Source organism: Hylobates moloch, unplaced genomic scaffold (genome assembly GCF_009828535.3).
Source record: "Hylobates moloch isolate HMO894 unplaced genomic scaffold, HMol_V3 SCAFFOLD_15, whole genome shotgun sequence".
NCBI lineage: Eukaryota > Metazoa > Chordata > Mammalia > Primates > Hylobatidae > Hylobates > Hylobates moloch.
In genome coordinates this window covers 41,028,545-41,051,271 of record NW_026652290.1, presented here as the reverse complement: position 1 = coordinate 41,051,271, position 22,727 = coordinate 41,028,545, and the positions used below count along the sequence as shown (strand labels likewise).

General features: G+C 38.8%; 1 protein-coding gene across 50 annotated transcripts in view; it reads left to right on the top strand.

Moving 5' to 3' along the window:
- MAP4K4 (mitogen-activated protein kinase kinase kinase kinase 4) overlaps positions 1-22,727 on the top strand; it is a 162,592-nt gene that overhangs the window by 102,473 nt on the left and 37,392 nt on the right. For all 50 annotated transcript variants that reach the window (XM_058428196.1, XM_058428203.1, XM_058428202.1 and 47 more), the window contains 5 exons: positions 1,237-1,315; positions 5,151-5,326; positions 7,974-8,046; positions 9,461-9,671; positions 21,370-21,531. In XM_058428196.1, coding sequence (XP_058284179.1) covers positions 1,237-1,315; positions 5,151-5,326; positions 7,974-8,046; positions 9,461-9,671; positions 21,370-21,531 — 701 coding nt within the window. The remainder of the gene's footprint in view (positions 1-1,236; positions 1,316-5,150; positions 5,327-7,973; positions 8,047-9,460; positions 9,672-21,369; positions 21,532-22,727) is intronic.

Genomic DNA, 22,727 nt, shown 5'->3' with positions numbered 1-22,727 from the left:
TTTGAATATCTCTAGGAGGCCTATAGGCTACATTTTCTTTTATTTAAGTTGTACCCATGTGTGACCTGAAGTAATGCTGAGATCAGGTAATAAGTGGTAAGTTTTCTTTTTACATTTTAAATTGAGTAATTCAGTGAAACTAGTCCTAACACATGAAATTTTAGTATTAAGTTTTGACTTTACAAATGGAGGCAAAACTGTATTGATAGAATAATTTTTTTGTGCTGTTAACTGAAATTTTGTGTTTGCTTCTCCATTGGATTAATGAGAACTTCATATAATTCATTTCTGATCACGGATGAGGTAGAATTGCAGAGAACAAAGGAAAAAAACCACTGCATTTTCTGTTGGTCCCCATTAAAAAAGGTATACACATAGAATGTATAACTGTCTGCATGGCACATAGTTGCTGCTGAATAAATATTTGTTGAATGAATCAAAATAATTATTGACAGCTAAAAATTAGTTTTCAGTATAGAAATAGAGATCTGCCTCAAACACCATACATTCCCCTGTGCTTCCCTCTAAAACAGTAAGGCAGGGAAGTACCACCTCTTCCTTTGTCTGAGTTTTTGTTCACAAGGGGAATAGTATTGTCTGCCTCTCCTCATTGCCCAGATGCCTTGTAAGGGTCTTTTGAAGGTAAAGAAACACATGAAAATGCACATTGCATATGGTGACATAGTAATGCGTACATGTGTGCCTAACACACCTTTATTTGTGTCATAGGAGTACAAACAGCAATTGCACAGAATTAAATCCATTTCATGCTCAATTTTTGCTCGTTCTAGTATTTTTAGCTATAACAACAAACAGCATTTCTGGAGGGCCTAACTGTGCTCATTCTGTTCCAGGCATTGTGTGAAGGCCTTTGCAAGCCATATCTTATTTAATCTCGACAACAACCCTATGAAAATACAGTCATTTTCATTGTAATCTAACAGATAGTTTAACAACTTAAGTGTTAGTTCCTATAAGACTTAGATTTATGAAAACTTTCCAATGTCTGTTTGAAAATGTATATTCTTCTTGTTGCTCTCGTCCTCCCACTTTACTGTTTTTAAGTGGGAAATTCAAGGTATGCCCTGGAGTTCATAACTAGATGTCTAGACTGCTTGGTATGAAGCCTATCAGTCAGACGATGGGCCAGAGCATTTCGTGTTATTTATGACTGAACCAGAAATCAAGAATGAGTAAAATAAGTGCCGTACTGACACGACCGTCTCCTCTCCCCAGCTCTCTGTGACATGCATCCAATGAGAGCACTGTTTCTCATTCCCAGAAACCCTCCTCCCCGGCTGAAGTCAAAAAAATGGTAAGCTATGTATGGTTTTTTTGTTGTTCGTTTCCCTTATTTTTTAAATTGTTTCTTTTTAGTTATACTTTCCTCTGAGATAAAATTCTGGCCCTTCTAATTCTGGGGAACACAAGAGCCAGTTCTCCAAAACACCAATTAAAAGATGCGTTGATTTTTTTTAAATGAGATTTTTTTTGTTAAATTCTCTCTTAATTACAAAACGGTGACAACCACCTGAAACACTATAACATGTCTAGAGACAAATGTTCCGTTTTAATATTTAGGCATTCTTTTAAGTGTAATATACTTCTAAACATTTTTCCATTAAAGAAGGAAAACGACTGGGCGTGGTGGCTCGCGCCTGTAATCCCAGCGTTTTGGGAGGCCAAGGCGGGAGGATCACCTGAGGTCAGGAGTTCAAGACCAGCCTGACCAACATGGAGAAACCCCGTCTCTACTAAAAAACAATACAAAATTAGCTGGGCATGGTGGCACATGCCTGTAATCCCAGCTACTCGGGAGGCTGAGGCAGGAGAATCGCTGGAACCTGGGAGGCAGAGGTTGTGGTGAGCTGAGATCATGCCATTGCACTCCAGCCTGGGCAACAAGAGCGAAACTCTTGTCTCAAAAAAAAAGAAAGAAAGAAAGAAAGAAACAAAGCTGTGTTGACTTGCATTTCTTCAGATGTAGTAGGATTTTAAAATTAATGGAGGCTTTTACTGTAATTATTTTTTTTAAATTGAAGTTAGACATACCAGCTTTAATCGCAGAATAGCACATTAGCAGAATGGTTTTATCTTCTTAGGCTGTCACTTTTCCTTCTCCTTGTAACTCTCACACATTTGTCAAACAGAGTACTGATACCTGCAGAGAGAGAGGAGGATGAATTTCCCTGAGAAAAGCTGTTAGGATTGCAGCATTGTGGGAACATGCTGTTGGGTTAGTTGTGAAATCTTGAAGAGAGAGAGCAGTGTTTCGGGTTCTCCTGAGAATTCTTCCCCCTCTTTCCCTCCTGAATTTCTTTCTGGGTCCTTTCTTGTTTGTTCTGGTCTGTACTTTGGCTCTTCATGCATGGCCTTCCCTCCTTTTTGTGTTCCTCTTTCTGTTTTTCTGGCCTCATTGATTCCCACCTACTATATGGCTTTTTTTTTTTTTTTTTTTGAAATAGTTCTTACTAGTTTTCCAATTGATGCTGCCTCCTGTTAGGTTCTTGACTGTCCTTCTGAAATATGCAGAACATCTCAGAGTCAAGCTTCCATTCTGAGTTTGGCTTTTTAGCTGTTCCTGTTTACGCTTTTTTTCTTGTTTGCTCATCTTCTGGTGATTTGCAGTTCTGTTTCCCCTATATTGTTGCACGCTGACACCCATGTTCATACCAGTTTTCTTCATGCTTCTCCCTGTATCTCACTGTCCTTGCCCCCAACACATTTCACCGTTCTTTCCCCTCTGTCTTCTGCTGGCAGGATTTTTCTCATTTTTTATACAGTCTTTAACCACATTTGTCTCCATGTGGCTGTCTAATTCCATTTACCTGTGTTTAGAATGGTTTTTATTGCCACAGAGTTGTAAGGATTGTAGCCCCAGTCAGTCTTCTGTATTAAGACATAACTCTGGACATCCATGGGTGGTCACGCCTAGGGAAACCATCAGTGTATAGCTGATGTCACCAAGGAATCAGCTGTGGAGCTGGAATAACTCTATCCAGTTCATGCTTTAATTAAGTAGTACTCATTTTCCCCTTTTCTTTATCTCTCTCAGATTTTGTTGACAGAAGTCTATACTGGAAGGATTGCTAAGTTAATGCTGTCTTCGGGGTACCTCACACTCTGATTATTCTGTCCATTAGCTGTAGTTCTGTATTAACCTCTATGTGTCCAACATACAGTGATACAAAGATACAGTGGTAGACAGCAATAAATGCTTCCTGTGTTCTTTTCTTACACCAAACTTTAAACTGGATTAGATGGCATATTTCATCCATTTATATCTCTGTTCTAATGTTACCCAAGTGTTCTAAAAGGATGAGAAAATTATGGAAGTAAAGTCCTTCTTCCTTTGTGATTGCTGTCCCCTGTCCACCCGATGTAAATTCTACTGTTTTTTTGAGAAATAGCTTTCAAAAGATGATCAGTGTCTTTCTGCCAGCAGAACTTGATTCTTGACTTTAGGAAATATGTTGTAGATCATTGATTCCCAGATGTTAGTCTGTGGACACAATGCTTAGGAATCCTTTTGGAATATTTTAACTGATGTCTCCAACCTCAAAGTTTCTGGTCTGGGGAGTGACTCAGGTATTTGTATCTTCAGTAAACTCCCCCAAATGATCTTTGTGGACATTGGGTCTTAGAACTATCTCTGTGTTAAAGCATTTCACTATACTGTGTAGAATCTTCCATGTTCCTCATTAAACGTAGAATAAAGTAACAGCTACTTTGAATGACTTTAAGGGCTTTACTCTGAGCTGACCCTAACCTATTTTTCCATTCTTTTTCACTTTTTATACTAGCCTCAGAAAATAACTCATTATTCTCTAACACTTCCCTACTTTTGTTCATATCATTCCTTCAGTCTGGAATGTTGTCTTCCCTGTCCTACCATATGAATATCAAATATCCCACTTTTTCTTCTTGTCCAGTCCACTGTAACAGTTTTTTTCTTCCTCTGTAAGTTTGATATATGTCCACTGTTGTGTATACCTAAATTTCTCCACTTTATTTCCCATGTGTATGTGTTACAGAGCCTGACATAAACAAATGCAAATAGTTGATACATAAGTATTTGTTGAATTGAAAAAAAGTAAGTTTTACTGGAAATACCAGACAATAGAAGTGATTCTTAAAAGCAGTGAAGTGGAAAGAGTGAACTAATTTTCTAACTCACATTTTTAAAGACCGAAGAATACCTCATTCATTCAACAAAAATTTATTCCATACCTATTGTGGTGTGCATGCCTAGTGTTGAGCATTGCCTACAGGTTGAGATGTAGGAACCAGTTTTTGACGTGTACCATTTCAACCTTTCAGCGGGACAGAAACATAAAGCATGCAGTCTGTTAAAAGCAGATAACCACAGAAGAAAGGCTCCTAACTTGGGGACACATAGGGCAGAGTGTTGCCAGGAAGATTTGCCAGAAGTGGTGATTCTTGAGATGAGTCTCAAAAAACAGGATAGGTGATAGGTAAGAGTGTCTTGACCAAGGCTAGGGCCATGGTCCTCATGAGCTGGGCATGGAGAAACAGGAAGAAGTAAAAGTGGCTAGTATGGCAAATGTAGGTGACAGATTCATCTCTTCCCCCCATCCCTCCAAAAAAACCAACAACTGTAATTTCCACCTTTGTAGATTAAACAGAGGGAACTGACAAATCAACCAGTTTGGAACTCTGTTTGAAATGTCAAATTAACAGGTTCAAGAGACCCAGCATTTCGTCATGGACTCTGCTCCTTTTCTTATCTCATTGTCTGTCTTCTAGGTACCAGACATCTGTCCTGTCTGCCTTCATTTTATCAAAGACCTCCCTTTACCCCCTTGCTGCCACCACTCCTCTTAATTAAGTGATTAATGTGCAGTATTAGATTTAAATCCAGTTCATTTAAATCTGACTTCCTTGTTAGCTCCCTATTTGTGGTGTGTTGTTAGTGATAGGATGCACCACTTAAACTGTGCTAAATTAATGCTCCTGATCGTCAACAGTCCTGAGTTCCTATTTATGTTTCATAGCTTATTCCTATGCATTTGCAGAATGTTCACAGTGAATTCTGAAGCTCTTCTTTATGTTGAGGCTTATGAGTTACTGATATTTTGGATCTTTACTCTTTGTGGTGGAAATTTGATGATCTTTTTCACTTCTTACAGGTCGAAGAAATTTTTTAGTTTTATAGAAGGGTGCCTGGTGAAGAATTACATGCAGCGGCCCTCTACAGAGCAGCTTTTGAAACATCCTTTTATAAGGGATCAGCCAAATGAAAGGCAAGTTAGAATCCAGCTTAAGGATCATATAGATCGTACCAGGAAGAAGAGAGGCGAGAAAGGTACTAAGCCTGTTTTTGTTTTCATCCTTTAAAATTTTTATGTTTAGGTTCTTGCCAACTAGAATAGGTCACTCCCTTCCCAGCTATGAGAGTGCTCACTTGGCCAGTGCTTGCATGGTTTCTCTCTGCTTGCATGGTTTCTCTCTGCTTGCAGTTCAGTGCTTAGGCCTGGAGTCCAGTCTGGCACCAGGTGGAGTTGGCTGGAGCTTTGTGTTGTGTCACCAAGCTTACAGCAAATAGATAGGCATTGCGATGGGATGCTTTTCTTGTTCCCAAGGGTCACATCATTGTTGCTGCCCATTTTACTTCATTATGGATGTGTTCATGGCATATTTCACTGGGGTTTATTGAGCATCTGCTGTGAGCATCACCATCAGTGTGTTTCTGTATAATTCTCCTGCCCAAGAACCCCCGCTCAGGGTTTTTTTTACTGCTCTACTCTATTACAAGTGGTGTGGTAGCATGGGCCACATGCATAGTCAGACAACTTTGCTTTTTAAGTAGCATGCACAGCACAAGCATGCTCTTCTGCTAAATAGTGAAGGTTCTTTTCTGTTCCCAGTATCTTTGTTTTATGTCTTTGCACATACTTTGCCCACCTTCCTGGAATGCTCTCCGTTTTCCTTCTGTCCAGCGAGGTGCAGTTCAAACATCATCCCCATCTTTACTAAACCATCTTCTCTGAGGCTGCTAGCTTACATTCATCTTTCTCTTTTGTGGGTCCTTATAATAACTTTATAGAACAACACTTGGATAACTGGTATCATATTACTTTTTGGTTCAAATTTCAAGGTCAGAGAAGAAACTAAGAAGAGCAGGTTCAAGGCAGTAAAAGAATTGGTCAAAGTCTGGAGGCCTTTCTGCCTGTACTGGTATTCATAGTTAAGTCATCATTGATGTTCAGAATAACCTTTTTCCTTCTGATATACTTAGTTATAAAAGTAATTAGGCTTTGTACATTAAGCTATGCACTTGTAACACAGTTAACTAAAGCTTGAAAACAAGACTTTTTTTCCTTAACTCTCATTTGACATGGAAGTGCTGTTTAGGAAAAAAATTATTTGCATATTGGATCATTTTCCCATGACTTTACTTAGTAATAATAGCTAACGTTCATGGAACATTTGCCAGATACCTTGGATCATCTCACGTTTTCCTCATCACCCACATTTTGCAGATGGAAACAGCAGAGCACCTTCCCTTCCTTTCAGTCTTCAAGTCACAGTGACTTCTTCATTTTCTTTTTGGGTGTACCTTCCAGATACCATCAGCCTCTTGTCAATAATTAGTAATTTGTAGTGTAAAATTATAAACATAGCAGAGTACCTATTTTAAGGATTCTAAAGATTATTTAAGCTGGAATTTCCCTTTGAAGCTAGTATAGTCTATTAAAATAGCTTTGATGGTCTAGTATACAGAAGAGCTTATGTTATATGTGTAGACTGACAAATTTCTATGGAACCATATTTTAATTGCCCAGGCACTTAAAAACCAGGAAACTGATTTTCACCTTTTTTTTTTGAGATAGAATCTTGCTCTGTCACCCAGGCTGGAGTACAGTGGTGTGTTCTTGGCTCACTGCAACCTCCGCCTCCCAGGTTCAAGTGATTCTCCTGCCTCAGCCTGTTGAGTAGCTGGGATTACAGGCATGCACCACCACACTTGGCTGATTTTTGTATTTTTAATAGAGACAGGCTTTCACCATGTTGGTCAGGCTGGTCTTGAACCCCTGATCTCGTGATCTGCCCACCTCGGCCTCCCAAAGTGCTGGGATTAAAGGCGGGAGCCACCACGCCCAGCCTGATTTTCATCTTGTATATCTTTGAAAAAAATAGAGGTGTGTATGTCTAGACTTTGCTTTTAAATCTCTTCAACCCGTCTGGTTTTTTTGATTGATTTCTGGAGTGAAAGTGCTCACTGAAAGTTGGATATTGACATTAAGTGAAGGGACCAATAAAATGGCCTTTTGAGAAAACTGTCTAAAACCTGTAGAACTGAAAATGAGTTATTGATGTTGAAACTTTTGTTTGTTTGAAGTCTGGCCTAAGTAGAGCAAATTTTAGTCTCATTCTTTTGCTATATGGTTTAATTAGTTTTCCCTGGTTTTGCCTGGTTTGTTTGTGGGTACATTTGGCTTGTTTTTCCTCTACCTAGTTAATGTTTCACTTTGTGTCCATCTCCCAGGCTTTTCTCTCTGCTGCACTCTCCGTGGATCCTTAATTGCAAAAAATGAGCAAATAAATTCTCTTGGTTGCCTTAGTTTCAGCAGTTACATATCTTTTTGAATTTTGCCATCAGAGTGGATTTTGGTGAATTTGCTAGTGCCCTCGGGTTCTTTTCTCGTGTGTCAGGGGCTCTGGATCCCCTCTCGTGGTCCTGTACCTCCTCAGCAGTGCATCCCCATACAAGGTTGGCTCAAATGCCATGGAATCAGCTTTTCTATGGGGAGTAAGGCTGACCAGCGAGTAGATGCTGTCACTATGAGAATGTGGTGTCTAGCCCCTCCTCCCCAAATCCTCTATACAAGTTGCTGTTTTCACAGGGAACTTGTTTATTTTCTGCCATGATGCTCCTGGAGATGCTTGTCTGAACAGGCATGTGTCAGGACTTGTGAACTGTCCCATTTATCTTGTCCTTTTCTTCATAGATGAAACTGAGTATGAGTACAGTGGGAGTGAGGAAGAAGAGGAGGAAGTGCCTGAACAGGAAGGAGAGCCAAGGTAACCACGAAGCCACTGTTCAGTATCCTGCTTTATGAAGGGATTAAGTTTTATGTTGTGCCAGGATTTCAGAAGACTCCTGTGTGGTACAAAGAATCTTAAATTACTTAGACAGCATCTTACTATCTTCCATTCTTCTCTATTATTGACATATTCCTGTAAACGTTTTTTTTCCCTGGATCCTCTTATCCAGTGATTCTTTACCAAGGGTTGTATTGTGTCCCCTTCCCCAGTCACTGAAAAATGTGTGGGCCTGGGCAGGGGAGAGTGCCCCAGCATTTATTGTTCCAGAAGCCATGGATGGTGAAGGTGCCATTGAACACCATTTCTGGTGGTATATAGAACATGGCTACACACAGAGAATTGTTCCACCCATGGACCAGCAGGACTGTGTGTGTCCTGACTTATTTTATGGTCTGTGTTTTAGTTTATCTCTGGCTCCCCAAGGTTCAGTAAAGCAGGAGGTTAAGGAGTCAGATTGGTTGCATGAACCTCATAATAACTGATGAATCAGAGAACAGAGGATTTTTGGATTGTAATGATCGGTGTGCCTGGCAGTTGTCCATGCTGCAGTATGTGGCTGATGAAGTGAACAAAGGGAGGGTGGAAGGGCATCTCAAGAGACCTGTGGAGAGTCATGTGCCAGAGAATGGGACTTGGAAGAGAGAGAATTTATTGAAGCTACTTCATAATCTCTTTTTCTTCTTATGTAGGAGAGATTTTAATCCATTTTGGACTAAGAATTTCAGAGGAATTTGAACTGATTTCATGAGCAATGTAATTGTTTTTGAATAGGAGGAGCACTGTATGACGAAAAAGGCAATTTAAGGAGATATGTTTGCCATGCTGCTCTGGATGCCGTGGCAGTGGAGAAGTAACTCGGTGGAGAGATCAGCTAGGAAGGGTGTGTTTAATTAATCTGTGCAGTGGTTAATTCGTAGGACCTGCTTGGGCTCAGCTGCTGACCTGGAAATAAGAAAGTGGGAGGGAATTATGACAGGGCTTGGTGGGTGACCAGACAAAGACAAAGGAATGGTGTAAACACTGAAGAGTGGTCTGATGGTTCTGTTTACTGAAGAAAAAAAAAGTGGTTAAAGGACTAGTGAAATCAAAGAAGGTGATTTCAAGCTTTCCTTTTACTGAGTTTGAATTGTTATGAGAATCCTAAATAGAAATGCCTTGTCAAGCAAACATCTAGGACAGCATTTTAAGATATTTGCTAAATAAATAAAAGAAGATATGGGACTATTGAATTGTAGATATAGTCATTTCTGTGCATGTATTAGTTGTCTCCCTGGAGTCAGAGGAACTCAGAGAATGAATGTAGAAATGGAATAGTATGCTGGTGCTGCTGTCTCACTTATAGGACAGTGTGATTGGTGCACACCCCTGAAAGCTATGCTTTCTCCAACAGCTCCATTGTGAACGTGCCTGGTGAGTCTACTCTTCGTCGAGATTTCCTGAGACTGCAGCAGGAGAACAAGGAACGTTCCGAGGCTCTTCGGAGACAACAGTTACTACAGGAGCAACAGCTCCGGGAGCAGGAAGAATATAAAAGGCAACTGCTGGCAGAGAGACAGAAGCGGATTGAGCAGCAGAAAGAACAGAGGCGACGGCTAGAGGAGGTAGCAAAAGGAAAATGTACAAGTTGGTCGGTCTTTTCTCTTTCTGCATTTACACTGGTAGTTAGCCACTCAGAGGAATATCCTCTGTAGCTTCCTGGGGTAATACTTATCCCCTGGCACAGCTGTTTACATAACTTGTGAAAGAAAGCTTACGCTTTGGACTGGCAGGCCTTCACATTCCTTGAGGCCTTAGAAATGTTTTCCTTCCTTGTGAAAACTTTAAGGATCTGCCCCACAGTTACTCATCAACATACTGTGTTAGATGCAGAGCAGGTGTCCCAAAGATGGCATCAGACCAGTTTTGTGAAGTCTTTGCATTATGGTTTAATTTGGCTTGCTCAGGATTGACCTAATTGCTTTTCTGCTCTCAGCCTCTGGGTCCCAGTTTGTATGTGCATATTTTTCTGAAACTTCAGACTTTTTCACATGAAAGTTTTTTTTTTTTTTTTCTAAATGCCTTAACCTTAGGTATACTCGAGTAGGGGATGCAGATGAGGACAAATGGCTAATGCGTGCAGGGCTTGATACCTAGGTGACGGGTTGACAGGTGCAGCAAACCACCATGGCACACGTTTACCTATGTAACAAACCAAGTTCTGCAATGTATCCCAGAACTTAAAGTAAAATAAAATTAAAGAAAAAAAAAAGGATAAGGTTTGGACATAGAGGCAGAAACACAGTAAGAGTGCCGCGTGGCAAGGGAGGCAAGATGGGAACGATGGTCTACAAGTCAAGGAAGGCCCAGTATTGCCTGCAACCACCTAAGCTAGGAAGAGGCAAAGAAGGACCCTTCCGTAGAGCCTTCAGAGAGAACATGGCCTTGCTCACACCTTGATATCAGAGTTCCAGCATCCAGAACTGTCAGAAAATAAATTTTTACTGGTTTAAGCCAAACACACACACACACACACACACACACACACACACACACAAAGGGATGCAAAAAACAATTTGAACCTGGAAGTTGTAGTGTCCGCTGGTGGAGAAGTACATTTTACACCACCTGCTCATTTAACTCATTAATATTACTAACACTGGTAATATGGTTACCTTACAGCTTTCACGTTTTTAATGCACAGAAATATATTATTTCCCTATACAGTCATGGGTCGCTTAATGATGGGGATACATTCTGAGAAATGCATCATTAGGTGATCCGTCATTGTGGGAACATCATAGAGTGTACCTACACAGACCTAGATGGTACAGCCTACTATGCACCTAGACTATGTGGTGTGGCCTCTTGCTCCTAGGCTACAAACCTGTACAGCATGTTACTGTGCCTAATACTGTAGGCAGTTGTAACACAATGGTAAGTATTTGTATATGTAAACATAGAAGAAGTATGGTAAAAATATGATATTATAATTTCATGGGACCACCATTGTATATGCAGTTAATTATTGACCAAAACATGGCTATTTCACCTGGGGGTCAGAAGAGTCTTTTGATTTTCTTTTCTTGACTGACTCCTGCTGCATACCTCACAGGTCCAAATTTCTCATTCATTATCATTTCTGTTTTTATTTAATTCACAGACATTATTGTTTTACCTTTTTTCCCCCCAGAAAAATGGCCCAACAACAGTAAAGCCCTGTATTGATATTATCCAGTGGAATTTAACCTATTAAGTAGCAACACATGCTATTAAATATTATCCTACTAATTTAACAGCACATTTTGGCATGGAATCTTTCATACACTTTGTGTATTTGTAGTCTGGATTCTGAAAACTCTTTATAATTTGCCGCTTGTTTAGAAAAATCATGCCTGCTGAACTAAGGAGCCTGCACATATTCAGCTAGGACTTTTAGAAGAAAACAGGACATACGTTCCTCTGTAGTAGGGACAACTTTGCTGCTTATATAATGCTTTTTGTAGCTAATTTGCAAATTCCTTGTAGTCTTTTCGTTAAGACTCTTTTCAATGTTCTTTGAACGTAATAAATCTTGAATGAGTTCAGAGGTCTGTTCAAGTTGCATATTGACTGTATTTACTATATTAGAATGCTTGAGTTTTGAGACTCTGGCTGTTCCTAGTTGTTTCTTGAAGTGGTGTTTTCCACTGTCTTTTTTTGATCCCGGCCTGTACTTTCCTTAAGCAGGTGGCATAGATTACTTTGGTGGTTTATAACTTGAAGTGCCAAGGACCAGATCAAGTTAGCACTCATTTGTAACACAGGCACTGGAAATGTCTTTCAGGCTGTCACTAGTGAGACGAGTATCCATTATCCAGCCTCTGCATGTGGTAGGTGGTGTAGGTGAGTGATGGTAGAAGGCGAAGGTGAGCAATGGCTCACAGGGAAGAGCTGAAATTTTAAAGTCATTTTGTTTTATAAGCTAAGTAGATGCTATGAATGTCTGTGAAAACAAGAATTTTGTACTTGACATGTTTTGATTAGCCCATTATGGATTTTCAGTGTATGTTCAAACTCAGGGTCATCTCTTTGAGCTTCTTAATTAGGAAAGATTAAGAAAATACTGGAATGGGAAAAGTCACATGAGTAGAATTCCACTGGTTTGGATTTTTGGTCAGCTAGCTGCTTGTTACTAGCCTGGGTAATTAAGCTTTATTTACACTCCAGGTCCGAGGAAGGTAATTTGGGAAAAGAGTGATCCCATATTTGGGGGTTTGGTTCTAGGACTTCCCATGGATACCAGAACTGCAGATGCCCAAGCCCCTGATATAAAGTGGCCTACTATTTGCATATAACCTGTGCACTGCTTCCATATATAGTCATATGTTGCATAACAACGTTTTGGTCAACAACTGACTACATGTATGATGGTGGTCCCATAAGATTATCATGGAGCTGAAAAATTCCTATTGCCTAGTGACATCATAGCCATTGTAACGTGTAATGTGTTGTAGCGCAACCTGTTACTCGTGATTGTGGTGATGCTGGTGTAAACTCATGTATTGCACTGCTGGTTGTATAAAAGTATAGCACATACAATTATATACAGTATATGTTACTGGGTTTATGTATTTATTATACTTTTTAATCATTATTTTAGAGTGTACTCCTTCCGCATATTAAAAACCAAGTTAACTGCAAAAGAGCCTTAGGCAGGTCCTTCAGGAGGATTCCAGAAGAAGGTATTGAGATCATAGGAGATGACCGCTGACAGCTTTATGTGTGTTATTTGCCCTTGAAGACCCTCCAATGGGACAAGATGTAGAGGGAGAAGATAGTGATATTGAGGATCCTCACCTTGTGTAGACCTAGACTATTGTGTATGTTTGTGTGTTACTTTTTAACAAAAACATTTTTAAAGCTAAAAAATTTTAATTAGGAAAAAGTTTATAGGACAGAAATTTAAAGAAAGAAAATATTTTGTACAGATTTATATGAAGCGTTTGTGTATTAAACTCAAAAGAATAAAATTTAAAAGTTAAAGTAAGAAAAAATTACATTAAGATTAATTTAATATTGAAGAAAGAAAAACATTTTAAAATAAATTTAGTATGGCCTGAATGCACAGTGTTTATGAAGGCTACAGTAGTGTACACTAATGTCCAAAGTCTTCATACTCACTCACCACTCACTCACTGACTCACCCAGAGCAACCTCCAGCCCCTCAAGCTCTGTTCATGGTGAGATAGCATTTGTAATCTTTGATAGCATGTTTTTACTGTACTTTTTTTGTGTTTAGATACACAACTACTTACCATTGTATTGCAGTTACTTAGCATATTCAGTATAGTACCATGCTGTGCAGGTTTGTAGCCTAGGAGTAATAGGCTACACCATATGGCCTAGGTGTGTGATAGGCTGTACCGTCTAGGTTTGTGTGTGTGCACACTATATGATGTTCATACAATGAAGAAATCACCTAACGATGCCATTTCTAGGAACATATCACTGTTGTTAAGCAACACATGACTGTACTTTATATCATCTCTGGATTACTTAATACCAAGTACAATGTAAATGCCATGCAAATACCTGTTATACTGTATTATTTAGGGAATAATGACCAAAAAAGTTTGTACAGATGCAGTGTTTTCAAATATTTTTTGACCCAAGGTTGGTCGAATCCATGTGAATGTGGAAGCTGTGGATACAGAGGGCTGACTATTTGAGCCATAATTGGTTCGTAGCCCTTTATTGGCAATAAGGATTTAGTCAGAACTGTTTGAGGAACAGAGATTACTTTATGAACAAAGTAAGTAAAGATGGTCAGCCTCACTCATAAGATATTAAAACTGAAAGGAGATAACTGTTATCTATCAGCAGACTGGCAAAACGTGATCCAGAAAGTAAAGGCTGTGGGCAAACACAGTGCAGATGCCACAAAATCAGGCCCACTGGGGTTGGGGATTTCTCCTGCCATCCACATACTCCTGTCTCTGCACCCTTTTTGCAGGTGAGGGAGGGTGCTTTTGCGCTTCATAGGTCCTTCATCTTTAAGAAATATATACACTCCCACCTTCCATCTCCCTTGGTGCCCTCTGATAACTGCTGCTGCTGGTATCGCCCTCCTTTGCTTCTCTGCCTCCTCGTCTCCTGTGTGAACTGGATCTCCTTTGGAAGGCCTTGCAACTCTTTTGCAGTTTGTCTCCCAGTTTTGCTGAAAATGAGGTTTTTGTTTTGTTTGGATGCTTCCAAGAAGGAAAAGGGGAGAATGCTGAGCTCATGCAGCCAGGTTCTTACTGAGAGTCTCAGACCTTCTTCCCTGCCCCTCCCCGCTGCTCTTCGTGTGTGTGACTGTGCTCCCTGGGTCCTTCTCTTCTGGGTACACTCATGTTTTGTCAGTTTACTCTAAGTGAATTATCGAGATTCAGAAAAGGATAATTTTCTTCCTCCCTCAAAAAGGTGTTTTGTTTTGGAGACAGGGTTTTGCTGTGTCACCCAGGCTGGAGTGCAGTGGTGCAATCTCAGCTCACAGCTCACTGCTCACTGCACCCTCTGCCACCTGGGCTCAAGTGATCCTCCTGGCTCTACCTCTCTAGTAGCTGGGTCTACAGGCATGCGCCAGCACACTAGGCTAATTTTTGTATTTTTTGTTTTGTAGAGATGGGGTTTCACCATTGTTGGCCAGGCTTGTCTCTAACTCCCGGGCTCAAGCAATCCACCCGCCTCAGCCTCCCAAAATGCTGGAATTACAGGCACGAGCCACTGCACCCAACCAAAAAGTTTTAATACTACTTTTCCTATTTAGAGCATCATCACACCTTTGGCTTATAAAAGACTTTGGGTCTAGCTAAAATTTTTTTTGCATTTTCTTCCCAAGCCAACCTTTTCTTCCATCTAGTATTTATTTGCTTTTTAGGAAAAATGAAGCCTACTTAATTGTGGCGTCATTTTATCCCAATAGTTTTGTGCTCTTTTTTTTTTTTTTTAATTGAATCGTGATTTGGCATCATTTATCTGTTCTCTCTACTTTCATGACATTCACACATTTGGTTAGCATGTTTTCTTTGGTCTTTGTCTAAGTTTAATAAAAATAGTCTGGGCATGATGGCTTACACCTGTAATCCCAGCCACTTTGGGAGGTCGAGATGGGATGCTCACTTAAGCCCAGGAGTTTGAGATCAGCTTGGGAATATAGCAAGACCCCATCTCTGTTTAATAAAAAAATAAAAAAAGAGTAAAAGAAAATAAAAATATTAAACAAGATGGTGTCCTGGTGAAAACCTGATTCGTTTTCTGCCACTTGTAATTCTCTTTCTATTCTTGAACAGTACTGATAGGATATTCAGGTCTTTCCTATCTCAGAGTCTTTTAGCTGGTATTTAAAAAAAATTCTTATCTTTCCTTTCAGAGCCTTTACCCCTGGACTCTCAGTTGTCGCTTTGTGATTTTGGAAAGTCTGCTTCCTCAACTGAGGGTAAATGTTAGTGTGAGCACCAGCAGTTTCTTTTAGCCTTTCTTACACCAAGAGGACACAGAGTAACATTTATTTCTGTCATTCCTACAAAATCCCAAAGTGATTTCTGCAAATCTCAAAGTTAAATTTTAGAAGGGCGGTGGAAGTAGAAGACATTAAAAACAAAGGGAAGCAAGAGAAAAAAAACTCTGTGTGAAATGGGATTAGTATTGATATTAAATTGTAACACTAGGAAAACATAAAAGTTTCTCAGTAAAAAATTAATAAACTGTGCCATGCATGCATTATGTGTTTCTTGGTTCTGAAATTTAGAAGGAAGGCAGTGAACTCGTTTACTCTGAAGCACCTTCCAGCAGTTGCCATGTATTTTAAAGAAATAACAACCATTTTCTCACTCCTCCTTTCCTACAGAAAAGGTTTTTGTTTTGCAAGCCATTAGTATCTAACATTAGGAGTACATGTTAGCACATGCTACTTTTCTTAAAAAAAATAGTTCCAGCTTTAATATACACAGTAATCATAGTGTCCTGGCATGCCAGTGCCCCTACAGCTAAGGCCTTGCTTTCTGTCAAGCTAGCAGCTCAGTCGGTATGCAGAAGGTGGCTGGCTTGCTTTTAAGAACTCCTTATAAGTTCTTAAATATTCTCTTGGCATCCCAGTCTGGTGTTTGGTTATATTTGCAGTTAAATTTTGTAGCGAGTTTAATTCCTCATACGTGATTTATTACCTAAAGATGGGGAAGAAACGAATAGTTCTCCACTTCATCAGAACTTGCAAATAAAAAAAGTCAAGGGTTGATGGTATATCTGTGTAGTAATATGACCACAGAAGTTCTTGGAAATAGCAGAGTCCAAAGAATTAACTGGTTTATCAAAATATATTAGTTTCCACTGAAGCCAATACATCCAGTGGAGTGTATTTAACTAGATCTCACTATTACTAGTATAATTCTATTTAGAAAAGTTTTTAGAATTGTGAGATGAAAGCTTTGCTTTTAAATACCAAACTAGAATAGGAACTTAGATAATTAAAGCTTAGTTGGAAAAGTATTTATTTACTTAGGCACGCTTGGGAAAATTTAAGTAATAAAATCTGTATAGTTTGAGAGATTTGATGATCACGTTAGGACATCACACAGTTTTTCTGTCTGTTTGATTTTATTTTTAAAGAAAGGATAATTTAAGAAAATAAATTACATCAGTTTGTAAAAGCTTCAAAAGATTGTATCGTGTTTATCATTCTTAGTTGGGTAAGCCTGAAGAAGCATGTTCATTAAAATTCCCTGGGCTTTGTTATTTGCAATCATAGGCATAAGGTTAACGGTACAGACCGATGTTATTTTGTTGATGCTGTGTATGTTTCAGTTTTTGATATTTTCTGTTGAAGTTCTAATGCAAAAGGCCAGCTTTTCACATTACCTATTAAGATATTAAGGGCTTTCTTAATTTTTTAATGATTCCTCTTAGTGCCCCCAGTTACTTCCAAATTGAGGGCCTATTCTGAATGTAGTGGTTTTTATGGTTGGTAGTTTAAATTCTTGCTCTCCATCTAGTTTACCACTTCAACTATTAGAATATAATGTGGAAGAGAAGTCGGTAACTGTCCTTTTTTTTTTTTTTTTTTGCCTTAGCTATTGTTCTTAACTATTTGGTCTCACTAACCAGGACTTGCTTAGTGGGATAGTCTTGGGAGATTTACCACTTTCCACATTGTCTTCTACGTTTTTTTTAAAGGTATGTGACTTACCTGACCAGCAAGATTTGAAGGACAGGAGCTGTTTCTAATTCATCTTTGTATATCTGTGGTGCTTAATAAGTATTTCTCAAATAGATGGATTAGTTGTTTGTAGTCTTGTGTGTATCTCTGGAAAGGAAGGGCTCATTCAAATTTAAGCCTATGTGAAAATGAACCACTGGGCTTGAGAGCTCTAATTTGAGTACCAGAGGTACCTTAGAGTGAGTACTTTAGAGGACCTTATACAATATCTGGAGGCATAAAGGAGGTGTTTTTTTTGCTTTTTGTTTTTTGTTTTTTTTTTTTTTCTTAGTATGAGGCACTACCCAGAGTAATAATTAAATCTCAAGACTTTGTGCTCTTACTTGGTGATCTTGAAAAGATTGCCTTAGGATTTGATTGGATTTCGTAGGACCTAGAGATCTGAATGGATTCCTGAGTCTGTCATCACTCTAAATGCTAAGTGTTGGGTAAATTCACAGCAGTTTCTGTTTTGGATGTCATATGCTAGGTATAAAGGTTAGATTCAAATATAAAAAGTATTGAATTTCTCTTCTGAAGGTAATGTGTGATATTTACTATAGGGGAAAAAAAAGAGATAAGACATAGTTCCTGCTTTCAAGACGTTTAGAGTCTCTTTTGTGTTGATATAGTAACCAAAGGTATGGTAGTATCACCTGAAATTTAAAAAGAAAAAGCCTCTCAGAAGGTTTCAGTTGACAGTTGAACTTTTTATATAGCATATCCTGTTTGTAAGATGTTGTTTGCTTGCTATTTTTTCTTTGATAGTGTATTTTGAATTAAATTTATACATTTTTATTAATTGAATAAAATGTAATTATGTTGACATTATATGTACATATATACAGAGAGAGTATGCACACGTACGAACATGCACAGTTAGACTACCCTGTCTTGTGCAGCTTCTGTACTGAGCATCCCCTGCCCCCAGCAGGTGCAGATATATACTACCTGGGAAAAGTGAACAACAGAGACCGGGAACATGGAAAAAACTGTGTATGTGGTGAAAGATGAACTAAAACAAGGGCATTAAGTGAAAATGTAAATACTAATCATTGTGACTGCAAGCATGCTCACTTCACTCAGCTTCCAAAATGGTGGCAGACACACTTATTACAAATGCTGTATCTTTTTCATACACCCCTTCCTCAACCCCGTAGGATATCGGAAGGATTCCCAGAATATTGTGATGATTTCTCTCTGGAGATAACTGACCAGCCCAAAGGAAATAAGGCCCCAGAGAAATGATCAGGGTGAATCATAATCACCTTACTCTGTTGCTAAGTAGTTGCCAGGTGCTATTTGTCTATACAGTCCTTATAGTTTGCATTTTAGGATCTTAAATGTAAATGGACAGCCAAGATTACCAGACACCGAGAAAAATCTCTAACATGAGAGATTTGGAAACAAATAGGAAAGATAACTTGAAGGATATAGAGACAGTGGGGGAACAGAGCAAAGCATCTCCTACATATATACATATACACACGAACAGACACAAGACCTTATCCTTGGAAAGAGAAGATACTGTATTTATGGAACAAGAATACTCAGAAATTAAGAAGGAATTCTTGAGTTTTTGTTTTTTTTTAAATGAACACTCCCAGAAAGTGGGGGAGAAAAGACAAGTTGGTGGATAATAGGACAAAAGGAAAACCTACAGAATCAATCCAGGATGTCCAACTTCTATTTAATAGATGTTCTAGGAAGTGAATACTACAGAAAGAACATACAGGAATAATTTAAGCAAAATTTCCAGAACTAAGAAATACGAGTTTCTGGATTGAAAGCCTCGCTGAATACCCAGCACATGAGTGAAAAAGGGCTCACACAAAGGCACATACATTGTCGTGTATGTGCACATACATACATGTATACATACATCATCATCTTTAGAATATTGAGGATGAAAAGAGGATCCTAGAAGCTGAAGTTGGGAGCAGGTAGAAGAGTGTGGAATGGGTCCTGTACTAAGTATGAAGAATCTGAATGGTCTCAGAATTTCTAGGAGCAACATCAGAAACTAGAAGATGACATAGCAATGCCTTCGAAACTCGGAGGGAATGTTAATTTTCTTCAGCGGAAATTGTGTATAGCATGTTAGGGTAAATAACAATTTCACAAAGTTCCCAGAGATTTTTTTGTTTCGTTTTGTTTCGTTTTGCCTCTTCTTCTCTCTTCTCAAGAAGCTGCTGGAGGATGTGTTCCAGCAAAGTAAGAAAGAAGATGACAAGGATTCCCGGGAAGTTTGTGGACAGAAATATAGGATGACTGGAAAACAGTCAGTATCCAAAAATAAAGAAAGAATACCTGATTTCTTCAACCGTGTTGAAAGGAATCTTACGGTAGTGCAAGACACTTTATAGATTATTTGTGATAGGTCCATAGAAACCCAGTGGAACAAACAAAAAGTGAGATGAGTAATAACACCTTGATAAATAAAGATGGCATAGCCATTAAAGTTGTAGTTTTTAGACACTAGAGCAGGAGCATCATTCATTTTATGACCCCATGTCCACCCATGGGAAGCTGATGAGTTTTGTGTATTGAATTCGAAGAGCAGAGAATGGGGGAAAAGGAGATTTCCCCCATTGAAAACCTATATAATGAGAGAGGCAGGACCAAAAGCAGACTCAGAACTTCACTGAGAATAATGGGGGGATAGTAGTCAGGTGAGAGAGACTGGAGTACCAAATCATTGTTGCTATCCAGTTATTCCAGATGAAAGATACTACTTTACATTTCTTAGGGCATCATTTTTAAGTGTTGGATTTCAGATTAAATACTAGTTGAGAGTGGTGGGAAGACCCAGAAGGAATACTTAAACTATAATAAATATGTACTTTGTATATCCATTATAAATATGTCTAATATCCCTGATAGCTTTACCCTAAGCTTTCTTGTTTAATGGTTAATTTTAGTGTCACAAATAAAGTTTGTGTTAATATTATTGGCTTTCTGTGTCTGGGAAATTTGACGGCTGTGCATCCTCTAGAGTTGTTGCTACCCAGTAGCCACTAGCCACATTTGGCCATTTAAATTAAAATTAACTTCAGTGCAACAAAATTAAAAACTCAGTTTTTCATTCATACTAGCTATATTTCAGGTGCTCATTAGCAACATGTGACTAGTGACTACGGAGCAGTGCAGAGACAGAACATTTTTATTATCCCAGAGAGTCCAGAGTCTAGCTTGTGCTTTACTGGCAGACAGCCTTGAGCTAGAAGAGTGAGTTGTCATCACGTGCCTGGCATGTCATCTTGCTCTGTTCTATAACCAGTCTGGATTTAGAAAGGCTGAGTGAGTCTGGTGATTCAGTAAAAACTTTTACACCTGTTGATGGGATGCAGGGTAGAGGGTGATTAAGAGTATGTATGGGCCGTAGAGGCAGAGCAGCTCTTCCAGCTGGGGGCTTGCTGGCTGTGTGACTTTGGGCAAGTCACTTACCTTTTCTGAACCTGCTTTCGCTCCTGTAAAGAAGGGATGAAATAATGACTTCCTTGGGTTGTTAGGAGAATTATGTGAGATAAAATAAGTGGAAAAGAAATATCAAATACTTAGCATAGTGCCACGCACATAGTAGTAAGCATTTGCTCAGTAGCAGTTTCTGAAATACTTTTATTAATAATAGTGGTCCTAGTTATTCTTGTTGATGTCAGTTCCTCATTTTCCTGATGTGTGCTTCTTTTTTTCCTTTTTTAAATTCTTTGTCTTTCTTTGCTGTATTTCTATTTCCCTTTATTTCTTTCTCTTAATGTATTTTTCTTCTGACTTAAGGGTCCTGCATAACCCTATTAATGATCTCCACGAATAAAGAATTTTCTGTCCCCTAATTGCTGTGGTGCAGTGAGCAGTGGGGAATAATTGTTATCAAAATGAAATTAAACCCTATAAGGATTCACAGAATCACAATACTTTTGACCAACATTCATGAGGAAGCCCTTACTTATGGGTCCGAGGGGCAGTGTGGAAATAATTGGCCAGTAGATATGGGGCCCATGAACCTCACCTCATTAGTGTCCGCCTGTGACTGACTGATCAGCACACTATAACATCATGAGAAAGATGGCGGGAAGATCCCTGATAATTATATATTTTTACTTACATAGCAACAAAGGAGAGAGCGTGAAGCTAGAAGGCAGCAGGAACGTGAACAGCGAAGGAGAGAACAAGAAGAAAAGAGGCGTCTAGAGGATTTGGAGAGAAGGCGCAAAGAAGAAGAGGAGAGGAGACGGGCAGAAGAAGAAAAGAGGAGAGTTGAAAGAGAACAGGTTAGTTCACAGATAACATACCAGGCATACACTTGTGAAGTTTGTTACTTTGCAGAGCTGGGGGATTTTTAGAAAGTACACACACATGTGATGCATACACACTTGTACACACATACACATATACTTAGAACTTCAGATGTATGAACGTGGTGAAACACAGTTGGAATGACACCAATAAATTGAGTCTGTTGTCTTAAAAAGGGTTTATAAATCATTACACTTTAGAAACCTGTTGAAACCAGTTAAGTGGTCTCTAAATAGTATAATACCTGAAAGATGTCTGCATGTATCTTCTCAGGCTTGGCTTAAATGCTGTGGACCCCAAATATATGGGTGATAATTAACTTTTTTTTTTTTAAATGAAATTGAAAACCAACATTAAGAAATTTCTTACGAGAAATATTTGAATATCCAGTGGCTAAGTGAATATTGTAATATATATCAGCATGTAATTCCCTATATACACGGCACATTAAAAAAACTAACATTGATGCGTTCAACCAAAAAAGATCAGGTTTTAATAATATTTGCAGCATTTTATTAATGTCAGGTATGATTTTATTTAGAATTCTTTTTTTGTTTCCTGAACCACCTGTACAAACACAAATTGCCCTTAGCCTCTTTGCCTTTCTTGTCTTTGAATTGATCCCTTTGGTAGGAGCTTGGAATAAAGAAAAAAATGGTATGTGAGGACCAATTTAAATAGCACTTGGTATCTGTATTTTAAACTTATAAGCCATGGTGTTAACTTTCAAATGTGACTGTTCAGCTGCCGTCATTTATGCTAATCATGTGTCTTGGGCTTCCTAAGCCTTGGGTGTGCGTGCTCCTCGGTGTTTTCCCAGGAATTTCAGTGATGCTTTTTATGTTACCTAATTGACATTGTCAACCACTTAACTGTGTAGCGCGTGTGCTTTAACATTCCACTTATGTTTATACCTGGGGGCTGCAAAGAGGAAAACATTCAAGCTTTTAAGAATTAAATCACCTAGAAATGATTACAGTTCGATCATGAGAGGAGGGTGTGATGGTGGCAATTCATCTTTAATGCTCTAGTGGCAGTCATTAAATTTTGTGAATAGCAAGTATTTGGCACCACTTTTTAAAAAAAATTTCTAAAATCGGTTTTATTCTGTTTTTCCCTATTCTATTGTGAAATAGTAATTCCAATGTTAACAGTGCTGTAGGACGCATTT